Source organism: Haemaphysalis longicornis, unplaced genomic scaffold, assembly GCF_048455015.1.
Source record: "Haemaphysalis longicornis isolate Haplotype H1 unplaced genomic scaffold, Haemaphysalis longicornis Haplotype H1 scaffold_5, whole genome shotgun sequence".
NCBI classification, from domain to species: domain Eukaryota; kingdom Metazoa; phylum Arthropoda; class Arachnida; order Ixodida; family Ixodidae; genus Haemaphysalis; species Haemaphysalis longicornis.
In genome coordinates this window covers 68,595,827-68,609,656 of record NW_027526385.1, presented here as the reverse complement: position 1 = coordinate 68,609,656, position 13,830 = coordinate 68,595,827, and the positions used below count along the sequence as shown (strand labels likewise).

The window sequence follows — 13,830 nt, the reverse complement described above, 5'->3', positions numbered from 1 at the left end:
GCGGCCAACAACAACAACAAAAACAGCAGCGCCACCAACAACAACAACTAACAATTGCAACACCAATTACAACAATAACAACAACTAACAATTACACCAACAACAATTACAACAAGAACAACAAAACGTTCCAATGGGGAAGTAGAATTCTAGGAACACAAACAATTTTACGAGAATAAATATGCATACAGTACACTGTTAGAATAAATCTATAGTTGAACTTAACGTGGCAAAATTGCTTTTGGATGCGGAAATGATACATGATTGCGGTAGGTTCACCTTTGCAGGCCAACGGTCTCCGTCATCCTAAGTGATCGCTCTCTGTTGGTCGGCAACGTTCTTTTGCGAATGGTTCGAGTAGATTTACGAGAGAATAATGCATTTCGCCTCTGTCGCATTGTTTAATTATTTGATATCTGGTCCGAAGACCGTCCGCACGCTGGAGTAGAATTCTGTTCCCAGAGATGGGTACAAACCCGTCCCTTCCTGTTAGAGTTCCTGTATAGAGTTCCTGTTAGAGTTCCTGTAGGGAGCATATACAGGAACTCTACTTCCTGTGTACTCTTAGCGCCATCTACTGGTTCGCTTTGAACGCTCCCGATTTTCTCTCGAGCAGCCACTACAGGAGCCACTCCGTGGCTCCGAAATAGGGTCGCTGGTTATGGCGCCAACAACCTAAGTTCGAGTTCTAACAATGCCAACAGTTTTTTTAAAACGAAAGCTTTCTTTAGTGGATCCGATGGCGTCCTGCCAAAAAACTAATGCATTTCTCCATAGACCGATAAGATCTCTCGATACGATCTCTGGACACACAGGGCGTGCGTTAAAGCGGTCTTCCATTGTGTCAAGACGGTTACTCGAAAATTGCGGAAAAGGAACGTCTCTAGGTAAGACAATACACGTATCGATCATACAGAAGGAGTACAACAGTACACCTTTATCTCATGGACCACGTGTCGGTATACATTCGCCCCATTCGTGGATGCGTTTACTTAGTGAGCGAAAAAACGTCCTATGGCTTCGTTCTTCGTCTCCCATTTGGGTCTTTGGAGGTTTGACATTCGATTGGACGCACTTGTAGCGAAGTTTCTGACGCACTTCTGACGAGGTTTCGATGTGGGAAATCTTTCGCGTTTCTCCCAGCTTTCTTTAAAAAAGGGATGGTAATTTTTTCTCTCCATGTCCCGTTCTTGAACAACGCTTTACACGGACGAGCGTATGCAGCTTTCTCGCGATAATCCATGGTAGGCGCAGCTAAACGGTTTGCCGACTTTGTTGTAAACAAGGCAATCAATGCGACGCCGTTTTCGAACGTAAGGGGTTTTTGCGTCCTTATGTCGGTTCAAGAGCGGGGTACTGTTTGTTATCGCGTTTAATTAATGGTTTGCATCGCGCCGCGTCTACCTTGTACCTACATGGAGAGGGAGGGTCGCTACGATGGAGGACGATGCAGTGGTTCCGGAGCCACAGTGTACCCTCACGCCTTAAAATTTCTTTTAAGTGACCAGATTTAGGGGAAATCCCCAAGGTGGAGTAAGTCTCTGCGAAAGAAAATTTGACATCCGCCTCAATGTGGCCGTACGGCCACAAAGAAAAGCTTTACAGCTTTCTCAGAAACTTCGCAGTTGAAAAAAAATTCGCCCTAGTCCAGGATCCTGGCATCGTGGACAAGGACGAATTGTGCCCGTTTTGGCCAATCTTGGTCAAACTCCCTAAGTGGGTATTGTCGGAATTTTCTTGGTATTTTTAACTGCGGAGAGGAGAAATTACGATTTGATTGATTGATTGACTGATTTATTGATTGCTTGATTGATTGATGAATGGATGGATGGATCGATGTATTTATTTATTTATTTATTTATTTATTTATTTATTTATTTATTTATTTATTTATTTATTTATTTATTTATTTATTTATTTATTGTAGGGTTTAACGCGCCGGCGCCACACGCGCGATGAGGCGCGCCGTAATGGAGGGCTCCGCCCCGAAATCTCGTACACACGGGCGCTTTCGCTCTTCGCCTCCATCAGAAGAAAATTAAGATTTGCTAAACAGCTTCGCTGCTAAAACATTAAAACGCGCTTAAAACGAATCGCAAGATCCGCAGCTACAAAGTATGACGGATGTAATGGGGCATCGCGTCGCTGTAATTCTGGAAAGTGTTCCTGAACGGCTTGCTTCAAGAGTTGAGACTCCAGCATGATGTGCGGGCTTGTAGAGCAACCTGTGGTTCCTTGTGTAAGCGGGTCGTTGTGACCGTTGCAATCGATAAAAAAACACCCCAAGGGCCGGGCGACCGGGGGCGCGCAGGTCAAGGCCGGCAGAGTCGACTACATCTGCGGCGAGTGCCTCGATGAGGGAGCCGTCAAGACGCTGGGGGTCGCACGAACTCCGAACAAGTTGGCTACTACACACGTGCTCCGCATTCATAGCCCGCTTGGCTTGGCTTTGGCATGCTTCTCGAAGAAGGGAGCTTCGGGAATGCTAATGCTTATAGTTCCCACATTCCCCGGAAAGCATCTAGGCTCGGCGATCGCAATGTCCTCCCAGGAGGGCACCTTTGCGTGGCTCGGTGAGAGAGAGAAGCCAAATGGCCCGTCCCATGCGAGCAAGTCGCGCACGGTCCGTGGGGGATACGTATGGTCGAAGAAAGCTTAAGCCTGTTTTCAAAAACGGGCGCAAACTGAAGGGGTACTGTTCTGTTATGTAAAAGCCGGTTATACTGAATGGGACTAAAAACGCTCAGCGAAAGACGAAGACGAAAAGGAGAGAAGGCACCACGAGGGCTTGTCTTGTACTATTTTAGTCCGCCTGTTGTTAAGTGCTTATAGTAGTCCAATTCATGCATCACCAGCGGGCCTGATTCCTCGACCGGTTATGCTTATTTCTCTCCAGGAACGACTTTATTTCAACGGGGAAACAGCGCTTTAAACGAGGACAGTGAAAAAGAAGACACAGACACAGACAGTGTCTGTGTCTTCTTCTTCGCTGTCCTCGTTTAAAGCGCTGTTTCCCAGTTTAGATATGAACGAACTAGCCCAAACCCTAACGACTTTATTCCTTTCCTGCCCGTTTTGCAGCACGCAGATAGAAGAACACAGAGTTCAATGACCGACCCCAGCATTTTAATTGTTTTAAAGATGGGAGCTGTCCATATAGAGTTGTTGGGCTTGCGCGTATTTTAGCAAACTTGCAGTACCTCCAAGTGCACCAAGTGTCTCCATTCGGACTGTGTCCGGCGTACAGGTGGTAACAGCTTGCACCGTACCGGACCTGCGACGTCCGCGGAGCTATAACGAGTAGGCGAGTGACGTCAGTGCCCGATCCTTTCATACAGAAAGCTATTCTGTAATGAGGTGGGGCTTACTGTGTCATGCACTGTAGAACCCGTGCTGTCCACAGGCGCGGGTTCTACAGCGGGTTCTACAGGCGCGATGTTTACGCCGAGTTGTATTTTGTCGAAGACAAAATGCAAGCTCGGTTCGTTTAAAAGATTTATTATCGCAAGGTTCAATCTTACCGCAAACTTCAAACAAATTTGTTTATTTATTTAATTATTTATTTATTTATTTATTATTTATTTATTTATTTATTTATTTATTTATTTATTTATTTATTTATTTATTTATTTATTTATTTATTTATTTATTTATTTATTTATTTAAATGCATTAACAGCCCAGAAGGCATTTTATAAGGGGGGTTACATACAGGAGGTTACTACAGGATCAGTAAAACAGCATGTCAGGGAGTAATACTAGTAATCAAAGTGGCCAAAAGCACAAGCAACATTGCTAATAACACAGTAAGTAATAAACACAGTGATCAGTCCGCCATAACAGGAAACATATTTCAAGAAATAGCAATAAACATTCTCTACGCATACGTTACACGTTGAATGTCAACGGTTTAGATGTTGAGATTTAGAAATAATCTAGAAGATAAAGAAAACATATGAAGCATTGGCGAAACCCCAGCTACTTTCTCGCCGTGTTTTTATCACGTGACACGATCTTGTTTCGGCGATCGGCCGCCTACGACCATATTCAACGTCAAGAGTCATGACCGTGCGAATCTAGTGGAGACTCCAGTTTCGTATTATCGTATCACTTGAACACTAACGTGAAGTTAACACACTGATAACCGCATTTTTGTTGTGTGCGCTACTTATTGTCACGGGATATCGCGGTGGGAAATACCCCACAGCGCAATTACAAAAAGCGACTACGACGACGACGAAGGTGCAGGCGTACCCTGCGCTGATTATCTGATGGCCGCCTTGTAAATAATGTAAATAGCTCGTTCGCATTCTTCATGATTTGTCTGATCTGCTCTGCCGCCAAGTTACAATACCGTGTCACCGCTGATGTCGCGTAGCGCAGAATTTGAACGCTTTGCAGTATTTCTTGGTTTCTTTTTTCGGTTTAAAAACGTCTTTCGGGGCAGGAGTGGAGCTGAGTGAGTTACCGGCGGCTAGTTCTTTCAAAGTAAACAAGTTTGTGCATTGTCCTTATGACCCCTTAAATGGCACGCCAGACTTGTCTGCATCGGCACCCCGCACGACTAAGCAGGCTATTTTTAAAGCGAAGTTTTCTATACCTCACCTGCATCGTAGATCGTAACTCCAAAACGCACTGCAGCTGCAGGCTTACTTTACACAAAGGGTTCAATAAAGGGCACACGAAGATGATGATGTAATGCGAAGCGCCTCAAGAAAAAAAACTGTGGTTGATTCGTCTATCATAGAATCAGTAAAACACGAAAGTGAAATGTTCAGCGAAATCTGCAGCTGAGCATGATTTGCGGGTCGGCGGCTGTCTTGTGGGTGTGCTTGGCAATCGACGTCTTGCTGGCGGGTCACCTCGGCAAAGGTGTACTGGCGTCATTTCCGTGAAGGATATGACGACAGTGAAATCTTGGGGTATCGCGGCATAAAACACTTTCGTGTTGAAATATAAAACTCGAAAACGAACAACCCTAAGTATAACGTACTCTTTAGTGCTACGGGTTGCTTTCCCGCTAGAAGACCGTGTGTGCAGGGTGGCACCCTTTACAGGCCGCTTGCTTCGTTGTACTGGCGTCACTTCCGGGAAGGATACGACGTCAGCGAAGTCTTTGTGTATCCGGGAATAAAAACTTCCGTGCTAAAACTCTTCTCGTCATCGGATACGAACCTGGGTCCCTCGTGAACCTGCCCACTTCCCCCTTCTTCATTGCGCCATTCCGACACGGTCAAATCAGTGTGGATTTTGGACTTCGACTAAAATTTAACAATTCTTGTCTTAAGAAGAGGGTGATTTCTATTGTTGAATATAGGTCTACCAGGAATTGCGCGTGGGTCCGTAATTTCACACTGTCGGCGTGAAATTGGATTTAGGCGTGAAATGGGACCGAGTCACCTAGCGAGCTCCGTGATCACCGAATGAATAGAATCGGTGACAGAGTAGAACCCTGGGGTACACACACCGTGTTCGGGTGCACACGATCGGCTCCACTTCCTGACGACCTTCACCAGCAACGGGACGTTTTCCAGGAAAGGCTGAATAAAGCTTTGTGGGAGACCTGCAATGTTGGATCGCGCTGCGGCTCCTATAATAGTCTGGTGTGAGACGGTCTCGTACGCCCAAATCCGTGAATAGACTGCGACGAGAATCAGTGGGCGGTAGTCGTGCCGTTGCTGTAAGAGACTGTATTCTCCGATGAGGAGCAGGCTATCGGGTGTACCCAGGTATGCTCTGAAACAAGCTTGGAACGGACTAAGAAGTCCATTGGATTCTACGACGTAGGCTGTACGCGACACGGCCATATGAACAGCTAGCCTACACGTGGTCACCGTAAGTGAGACAGGACGCGTGTTCTTTAGCGAGTCTCTCGTCTTGTCCATTTTGGGGATAGGTTTCCCAACAGAATATTTTATATTGAAAGGACACAAGGCATCCAGACGCCAGTGATGATCCTAAGAAGCAGTTTCTCCATGCCTCTCTCAGAAGAGTTGGATCCTCTATGTACTCCACGGTCCCACCATAACGCGAGGGTAAACCTTGCAGACGAACACATTTTTGCACCCTGCAGTAGCAAGGCATTCCGACCCAGAAACGGATGGACGGTGTCCGCTTTGTAGAGAGCTGTCCAATGATACACATGTCCACATTTCCATGTGGACATGTCCACATGGTGTGGACAGACATGTAAAAAAAGAATCTCACTTTACCCCATAAACCTTCTCCTACCAGAAATGCATGGGAGGCGGCCTTGCTCAATTTCTCGGGGCTGGATTCCCAAAGGGTTCATGCTCAACGGGCAAGAGCGGCGACCTCGACAAATGGGGTCCCGGAATAGGGACTGCACCTATGCTCAGAACCCCAGGTCCTATTTTTTTTTCATTTTTATCATAAAATAAAGTTACACTCCTCTTCCTCTAGCTACTACTATACCAAAATCTGATTTCGGAAACAGCAGGAGTTCGAAGTAGAATCGTGAATTTTTATCATAAATTTACGGTGTCTGTCATGCTTCTTGATTTATTCTCGATTTTATCGAATTAAATTATTGCTCCCACAAGCATCGACGCGGGGGGTTATTTCGTATGTATAAGATAGGAAAAACATTAAATGCTCCCCGAAGTCTATTCCAATTTGCTCTGAAACTTGTCATGTAGTTTCGGTGTCCAGATTTCTGAATTATTTGCCGGAAGCACGTGGCGTATTTTGGAGCCAATCAGAAAAACTTTTTAGCACATTTTTCGTATTTCCTCAATTCAAAGATGCTTCAAATACCATATCGTCCCTAGACTCATGAGCACAGGAAACTTGCTCCGTAAAAACCATCGCTGCCTCCTGTATGAAGGGTCACGAAATGTTTCCAGAGATAGCGAGAGAGAGAGAGAGAGAGAGAGAGAGAGAGAGAGAGAGAGAGAGAGAGAGAGAGAGAGAGAGAGAGAGAGAGAGAGAGAGAGAGAGAGATAAACAAGAAGACAGCGACCTGTCAGCAACGCAGGATACGTCAATATTCCCAAAGTGTCGCAAGATATCACGAAAGCAACCACGCAAAAGTCGCGACGCCTCTTGAATCTGAAAGGTCAGGAAAGTAAAGTTTCCGTGCCACCTTTCCATCACAGCAACTCTTTCCGGCGGGGGGCCAAAAAGGCATAAAAGAAGAAGAAAGAGTCCGGAGTCGTCATCGAACTTTGGCTAAAGTTTTTAACTTCCAATTTGGTTTGGTGCGGGCGGTTCGGTTACGCCTGCTTCTCGCACATTCTTCCATCAGGTGCGCACTCGGCGTTCTCCAGCCACCGAGGTGTAGGGTTGCGCCGAGGTGATTGGCTTTGACGTTTTTTCCCAAGTTGTCAGCCCTCGCGCGACACCCTCTAACCAAAAAAACAAAAGGCGCCATCTTGTTCACTGGAGGAAACAGGATCAGTGCGCCTCCTTTTGCCGCGGTGAAAGAAATCCTACCCGAGTCCACTATAAGAGAAACAGAGAGGGAGAGAGGGAGAGGAGGAGAGGGAGGGAGAGAGAGCCAATCGATAACGTACACAGCGCGCAAGTGCACTGCAGGAACCGGTAAATGCCACGGTCTCGCACACGCCAGAAAAAGCCCCAGCTACGGAAACCAGCTCCCGGATCTCCGACCTTTGTTTAATTTTCCCGCCTTCTTCGCCGCACTTCTCCTTCGCTTGCCTCTACCTGGCAGCTCAGTCCCGCTATATCGTACCCCGGGTAAACAAAGGCTGCAGTGGGCGTTACGCAGTCAACGGAAGGTTTATTTATCGCGCCTGCACATTTAATAACGGCTGGAGGTGCGAAGCTTCGCAGGGGAAGACCACGCCTTCGTAAGACAGCTGCGTGAAAGGAGAAAGAGGTATATATATATATATATATATATATATATATATATATATATATATATATATATATATATATAGTATAAGTAAAGAGTCGGATACACAGCAAGAACAATAACAAACAATGTTTACTTACGTAGCGGCAACGGGACTTGCCTTCATCAGAGTAAAGTTACATGATTTTGCTGTCGCAAACATTTTGAACACATTTCTTATATAGGTTTGCATAAAACTGTGAGAAAGAGCATAAAATGTTTCGGAAATGGGGAGTGTGCATACAGTCATCCTGACTGTATGCACACTCCCCATTTCCGAAACATTTTCCGCTCTTTCTCACAGTTTTATGCAAACCTATATAAGAAATGTGTTCAAAATGTTTGCGACAGCAAAATCATGTAACTTTACTCTGATGAAGGCAAGTCCCGTTGCCGCTACGTAAGTAAACATTGTTTGTTATTGTTCTTGCTGTGTATCCGACTCTTTACTTATACTATTTCTGCGCGCTTTGTGAGTTTATCTTTCTCTAGATTTATATATATATATATATATATATATATATATATATATATATATATATATATATATATATAAGTATATATAAGTATTATAAGTATACTTATATTACAGTGCCTAGAATATACTGGCTAGTGTGCCGACCGCGGCCTCCCGGGTGGCACCGTGAGCGATGAATGCCGGCGGCCGCCGCATGAAGCGCTGCCGGGCGAGAGGGTGCGGGCGGGGCTGTCCTTATCTGCACGCCTAGCAGCGATAACTTTTAAAATTGTCCCCACGCCTAGTGACCAAGTGCTTGGTTTCTATTTTTTTTTTGCCTTGCGCTGTGTTTTGCAGTTTTGGACACTATAATTGCAACATACAACACAGAGAAAAAAGGATAATAAAATATAGAAACTGGCCACTTGGTCACTCGGCGCTGCAAGCGAGCTCGAAGAGTGCTAGGCGTTATCCGCGCGATGCGTGCGGATAGGGCGTGCAAATGCTTCGTTGCTATTCCGCAAGCCGCGTAGCATGCATCTGCGGCCGGTAACCGCTTTTACACAACGGCGCAATTATCATATTGTTGATGTGTGCCATAACTTTGCAATTTTCAGCTTATTTTAAAATTACACAAAGTACTTTTAGTGAACCATAGTGCGCGATTTGGCGAGGCACGGATGCGCGCGTGCCTGCAGCCCGAAACTGCTGGGGAATGGCTCGAATGTGCAAGCACCCACACAGAACAATAAACGGCGAATCTTGGCGAAGAAAAAATACGTCCACAAGCACTTTAATCACGGACGCACCAGGCCACTTTACCGCTTTCCGAAGCGAAAAAAAAACTGTATCGTCTGCTGAGGTAGCACCCTCCCGTCAAGCGGCGACATCTGGCGGCATCGGTGGGCTTTCATTGCAAACGGCGCCACCTTTCCCCATAGCGAAGTGCTCCGGTCGGCACACTAGCCAGTATATTCTAGGCACTGTACTTATATATAAGTATATATAAGTATAAGTATATATATAAGTATAAGTATATATATATATATGTATATATATATATATATATATATATATATATATATATATATATATATAAATATATATATATATATATATATATATATATATATATATATATATATATATATATATATATATATATATATATATATATATATATATATATATATATATATATATATATATATATATATATTTACAACAGTATTAAAGGGGTCATGAAGACAAACTGCGGCTTTGTTTTATTTACAAAAACTAGCCTTCGGTAGCTTACCCAACTTAATTCCACCCACGAAATACGTTTCTCGAACCGAAAAATGCAGGAAATATGGAAAAAAAAACATTCAAATTTCGCGCCGCAGTGGCTTATTAAGGGCACAAGTGACGTATTATGGGTTAACACTAAAACATTATCCGTGTTTTAGCTGCACGTTCGCTTTGAACTGATGCAATCAAATGAAACCAGGGCCCCACTACAATTGTCCAGTCATGTTTCTTGGCCGTGGCTTATGTCGTCACAAATACATTTGCGACGCCATAGAACGAAAATGGTTGCGACTTAGCTGAGCTAACCTTGATATGCAAAGCAAAAGCTTAGCTTAGTCTGGTTGGGTCTTGGTTTCGCTTGGTTAAACCTTTGATTCAGCTGTATTTCCGACCACGTCTCAAAGCCGCTGGTTCCGCGAAACGCTCACAGAAAGAGGCCGCGCGAACGCGGCGTTAACCGAGGCGAACGCGCGTTCATTCATAGCGAACGCACCGTTCCTCTTCACCGGGCGCGAAACGAGTCACGTAGCCCGAAACGACCCAGCGCTGCATGCATGGGAGGCTGCGGGGGTGGTTAGCTGCCTCGGCCGCAGCGGTGGGGGCGACCTCTGTCGGCTCCCGCAGGCGCCAACAGCGGGCCCGGCGAATCACGCGATGCGCTTCGAGTGGTGTGTCGCCGGAGGTGTGTCCCCGGTCAAAAGGTAATTTGCGCATCCTCCGGGAAATCGCTGGACGAAAGTGTTAAAGCTTTGATTTAACATCGCCTGAAAGTGGCTACGGAGTTGCCACTGCTTCACATGTTTACGTTAATACCTTCATTATTTGTACAAAGTTTGCGATAAAACTGGTATTATTGTTGCCGGTACAAAGTAGTGCCTTTAATGAACGAAACTTGTATATTGCCTCCATGCCCCTTTAAAAAAGTACTGACACAAAATTTCCAAGCTGAGATTACTGTGTAAAAAGCTTCCTTTGCATATAGAGATATCTGCTGGGAAGTTTCAACAGGAACCGTTCAGTATCACTTATTTTAAATGAATTTTAATATTTGCACGCGCAAGGAAATTCAGAACGGATGCCCTTTCGACATTGGCGTCGCCATGACGCGTTGAGTGCCGCGCCATCTACTCTTCGCCTCAAACAGTCGACTTCAGGGTTCCCGTGATGTAGCCAAGACTCTAGCGGCTGTTGGCGCGCGCTGTTCCGCATTTAGTGTGACGTCACAGTTTTGGGACTGACGTAATGCTGGCCGGGCGCGCGCGTCCAGACCGGACGTGGTGAGACAAGAACGGTGACGTCAATAGCGCCGTACTGTCATGGCGGCCGCCTCGGTGTTCGTTTCGTCGAAACCGAAACTGACACGAATGAGCGACGCTGTAAATAATTATTTACGCTGCGGTGGACGATTTAGTGTGCCATTTTTTTATTACTGAACTGGTAGGCACCCATAGTTGCGAGGTAAAAAACATAACAAAAATGGGCCCATCTCCCCGCGAGGGGGACTCGAGTAAATGCGTCGCACAGGGGGTGGGTGTATCACGTTAACGTTTAGTGTTTGGGGGGTTGGTGCTATCACGTGTACACCACGCAGCTATCACGCCGCTAGCACGCCGCTGAGTCGCCAACGCACGCCGCTGACGACGTAGTTTGAATGAGTCAAGGATATAAGGCGCGTTCGTAGCATTTGATTCTGTGTCGGTTTTGTGGCGCAGTGGGTAGAGCACCATGTACCTCGCGTTCCGCCCACAGGTAGTGAATGCGTTGTATCAGCAGCTTCTTGACGTAGTTTGAATGAGTCAAGGCTATAAGGCGCGTTCGTAGCCTTTCATTCTGTGTCGGTTTTGTGGCGCAGTGAGTAGAGCACCATGTACCTTGCGTTCTACCCGCAGGGTCGTGGGATCGAAACGAGGCGCCGGTAACTGTTATTTCTTTTTATGGTGTAGGGGGAGGCTGGCTGCTGCGGACGCCGACGCACGGGTGACATCGTGAGTTATACAAATGATCTGCATTTAAAATTTCGTGTCAGTACTGCTTTAGCAAATTCTCCGTAAGCTGTCTCTTTTGCAGCGCGTCTTTTAAAGCATCTAGTTTTTAAGCTTCCACTTCGATGCTTTGAAAATCTTGACTTCCTTGGCACGAAGCATATAACAGGCTTCTCTATTATAAGCTAGCGTGTTCGTTATTTAATGGGTGTTTGAGGAACAGTACAAGTGAAGACAAAAAATGTTATCCACGACTTCTTTAAATATGGATAAAGAGAGGTCGGATCTTATGAAACAATAATCTGAGCGTAGACTACCTGGATCACAGATAGAACCGTAACTCATGCCGCATTTAATGGCGATCGCCATGCATTAGGCTTGCATTATAAAGCGAACAGAGCGCGAACTGTATTATTTAATGTTTTAGTAAAGTGAAAATACGTTTACCTTGTCTTTCTTAATGCCTTAGTACACGGTAAGAAATTCTGAAACGGAATTTAAGGTGCTAAATTAACCGACGGTTTCTCCTGTTTGTGTGAAGAGGTCTATGCTAGGGCACGCTGTTTAATCTACAATTCAGTGGAATCCCGACTAAGTTTAACCCCAATAAATTGAATTCGAATAACCTGAACTAAGAGGCGAAGCCGGGCTACCTGGATCAATCTTGGCGAAAAAAGAAAACAGCGCAAACAAACCGAACAGCAGGACGGGGAAGCTGACAAACACTGGTGATGACTTGGCTTTAAAACTAAGGATAATTTATTGCGCGCAGGAAATATGAAGGAAACCGAAAAGCATGCGGACACGAAAAACCGGGCCATCTCCACTAAAGTGAAACCTGGGGCGGGGCGAAACATGCAGTGTATAAGTGTATGATGCGGCTTCGAGGATGCGGTTTCGGTAAATGATGCAGTTCCGAAGTTCTGATGAAATGTATAATGCGGTGTCAATGCTGAGCGCTCGTCGTCTTTGGCCTTGGCGTTTTTGCCCACGGAGATGAAACCGTTGGGGCGTAGAGGTATACAGCTTTGCTGTAGAAGTCTCGTGTCCTTGAAGCGGCAAGCGTTCTAGCGTGAGGCGTTGAAAAACGAGTGTCCCGCTGTGTTCTTTTAGTACGCGTTTTCGCCCACGGAGATGAAACGTTGTCGCGCCAGGCGTTGGAAAACGAATGTCCCGGTGTTTTAGTACTGTGACTACATGAGACTACATGAGCCCGTAATGTGCTTCGCCCTTAAAATGTTAGCTACGTGGATACTTCTTGTTTTGCCAGCAAGGCAACGAATGGCGTGCGCTCGCATTCGCGCTCATCCATAGAAAAGCCTTGAAAAACATCGCGTGTTCTTTTGCCCAGAGTTACTCGATATATACCAGTTGCGAGGTTTCCCCTCGGCGTAATGTATCAAAAGCCGGTCCAAGGTTGTCCCCCTCCCCCTGCGCTTGGCCAAACAGGGGCAAGAACGGGCAAGTTGACGAGCCTGTCGTCTGTCGGCAGAAAGTTGAAGTAGTACTCAAGTGCTTCCCGCTGCTGCCTTAAGTCCAAAAAATAAAAACCGACGATGCATCAATAAATAATGCATGAGGTATGCTCCCGAATCTAAAAAGCAAGGTTTATTTGATTAAGTTTTGTTATTAGGTCAGAGTTTAGCGAAGTGCATTTTTCGTCCCCTACGTGGCGCGCCGATACGCTTACCCCTCAACTTCCACTCAGCAGGCGGTTGCGCCATCTGGATACTGAAGCGGAGTTTCGCAATTGGTGTGTGTATCGAAAAACTCTGCCTTCGTCGTTCTACCGTTCCGAGAAGTGACCCTGCTAGAACGTGGGCTCTCGCCCCCTTAGCAGGAAACATGTGCGGCGAGTGTGCTGCCAGGGGAAAATTTAATAGAGCGCGCCAGCGCGCGAAGAAAACGCCTTGTACGCCTCTTGTTGCAGTGTTCTTGTCGCTAGGAAGAGCCAAGCAAGAAAGCTTGGCTCTTCCGAGTTATCCTTTCTGGACAGGCTGTAGACCTTTTTGGAAGCAGGAAATACCCCCCGAACTCCCGAACTCTCAACAATCGGTCCGCACGAAAAGTTTTAGAACAGCTGCTTGGTCAAGAACTTGGGTTACGTAGATGACTTCACGGTAACTTATACGGCTCGGAGTGGCAACGCTGAAGATGTAGCGAGAGTTATGTGCCTTCTAGCGCTCGCAGGAATTCGGCCCCACTAGTTATCTTCCGGTAGAA

At 45.9% G+C, this 13,830-nt stretch overlaps 1 protein-coding gene across 2 annotated transcripts in view; it reads left to right on the top strand.

Moving 5' to 3' along the window:
• The window catches only part of LOC144138391 (somatostatin receptor type 2-like), a 217,463-nt gene that overhangs the window by 148,535 nt on the left and 55,098 nt on the right, over positions 1–13,830 (top strand). The window contains exon 2 of one of the 2 annotated variants that reach the window (XM_077670652.1): positions 11,569–11,610. The exons of the other annotated variant lie outside the window; for it this stretch is intronic. Coding sequence (XP_077526778.1) covers positions 11,569–11,610 — 42 coding nt within the window. The remainder of the gene's footprint in view (positions 1–11,568; positions 11,611–13,830) is intronic. 2 annotated transcript variants of the gene reach the window in all.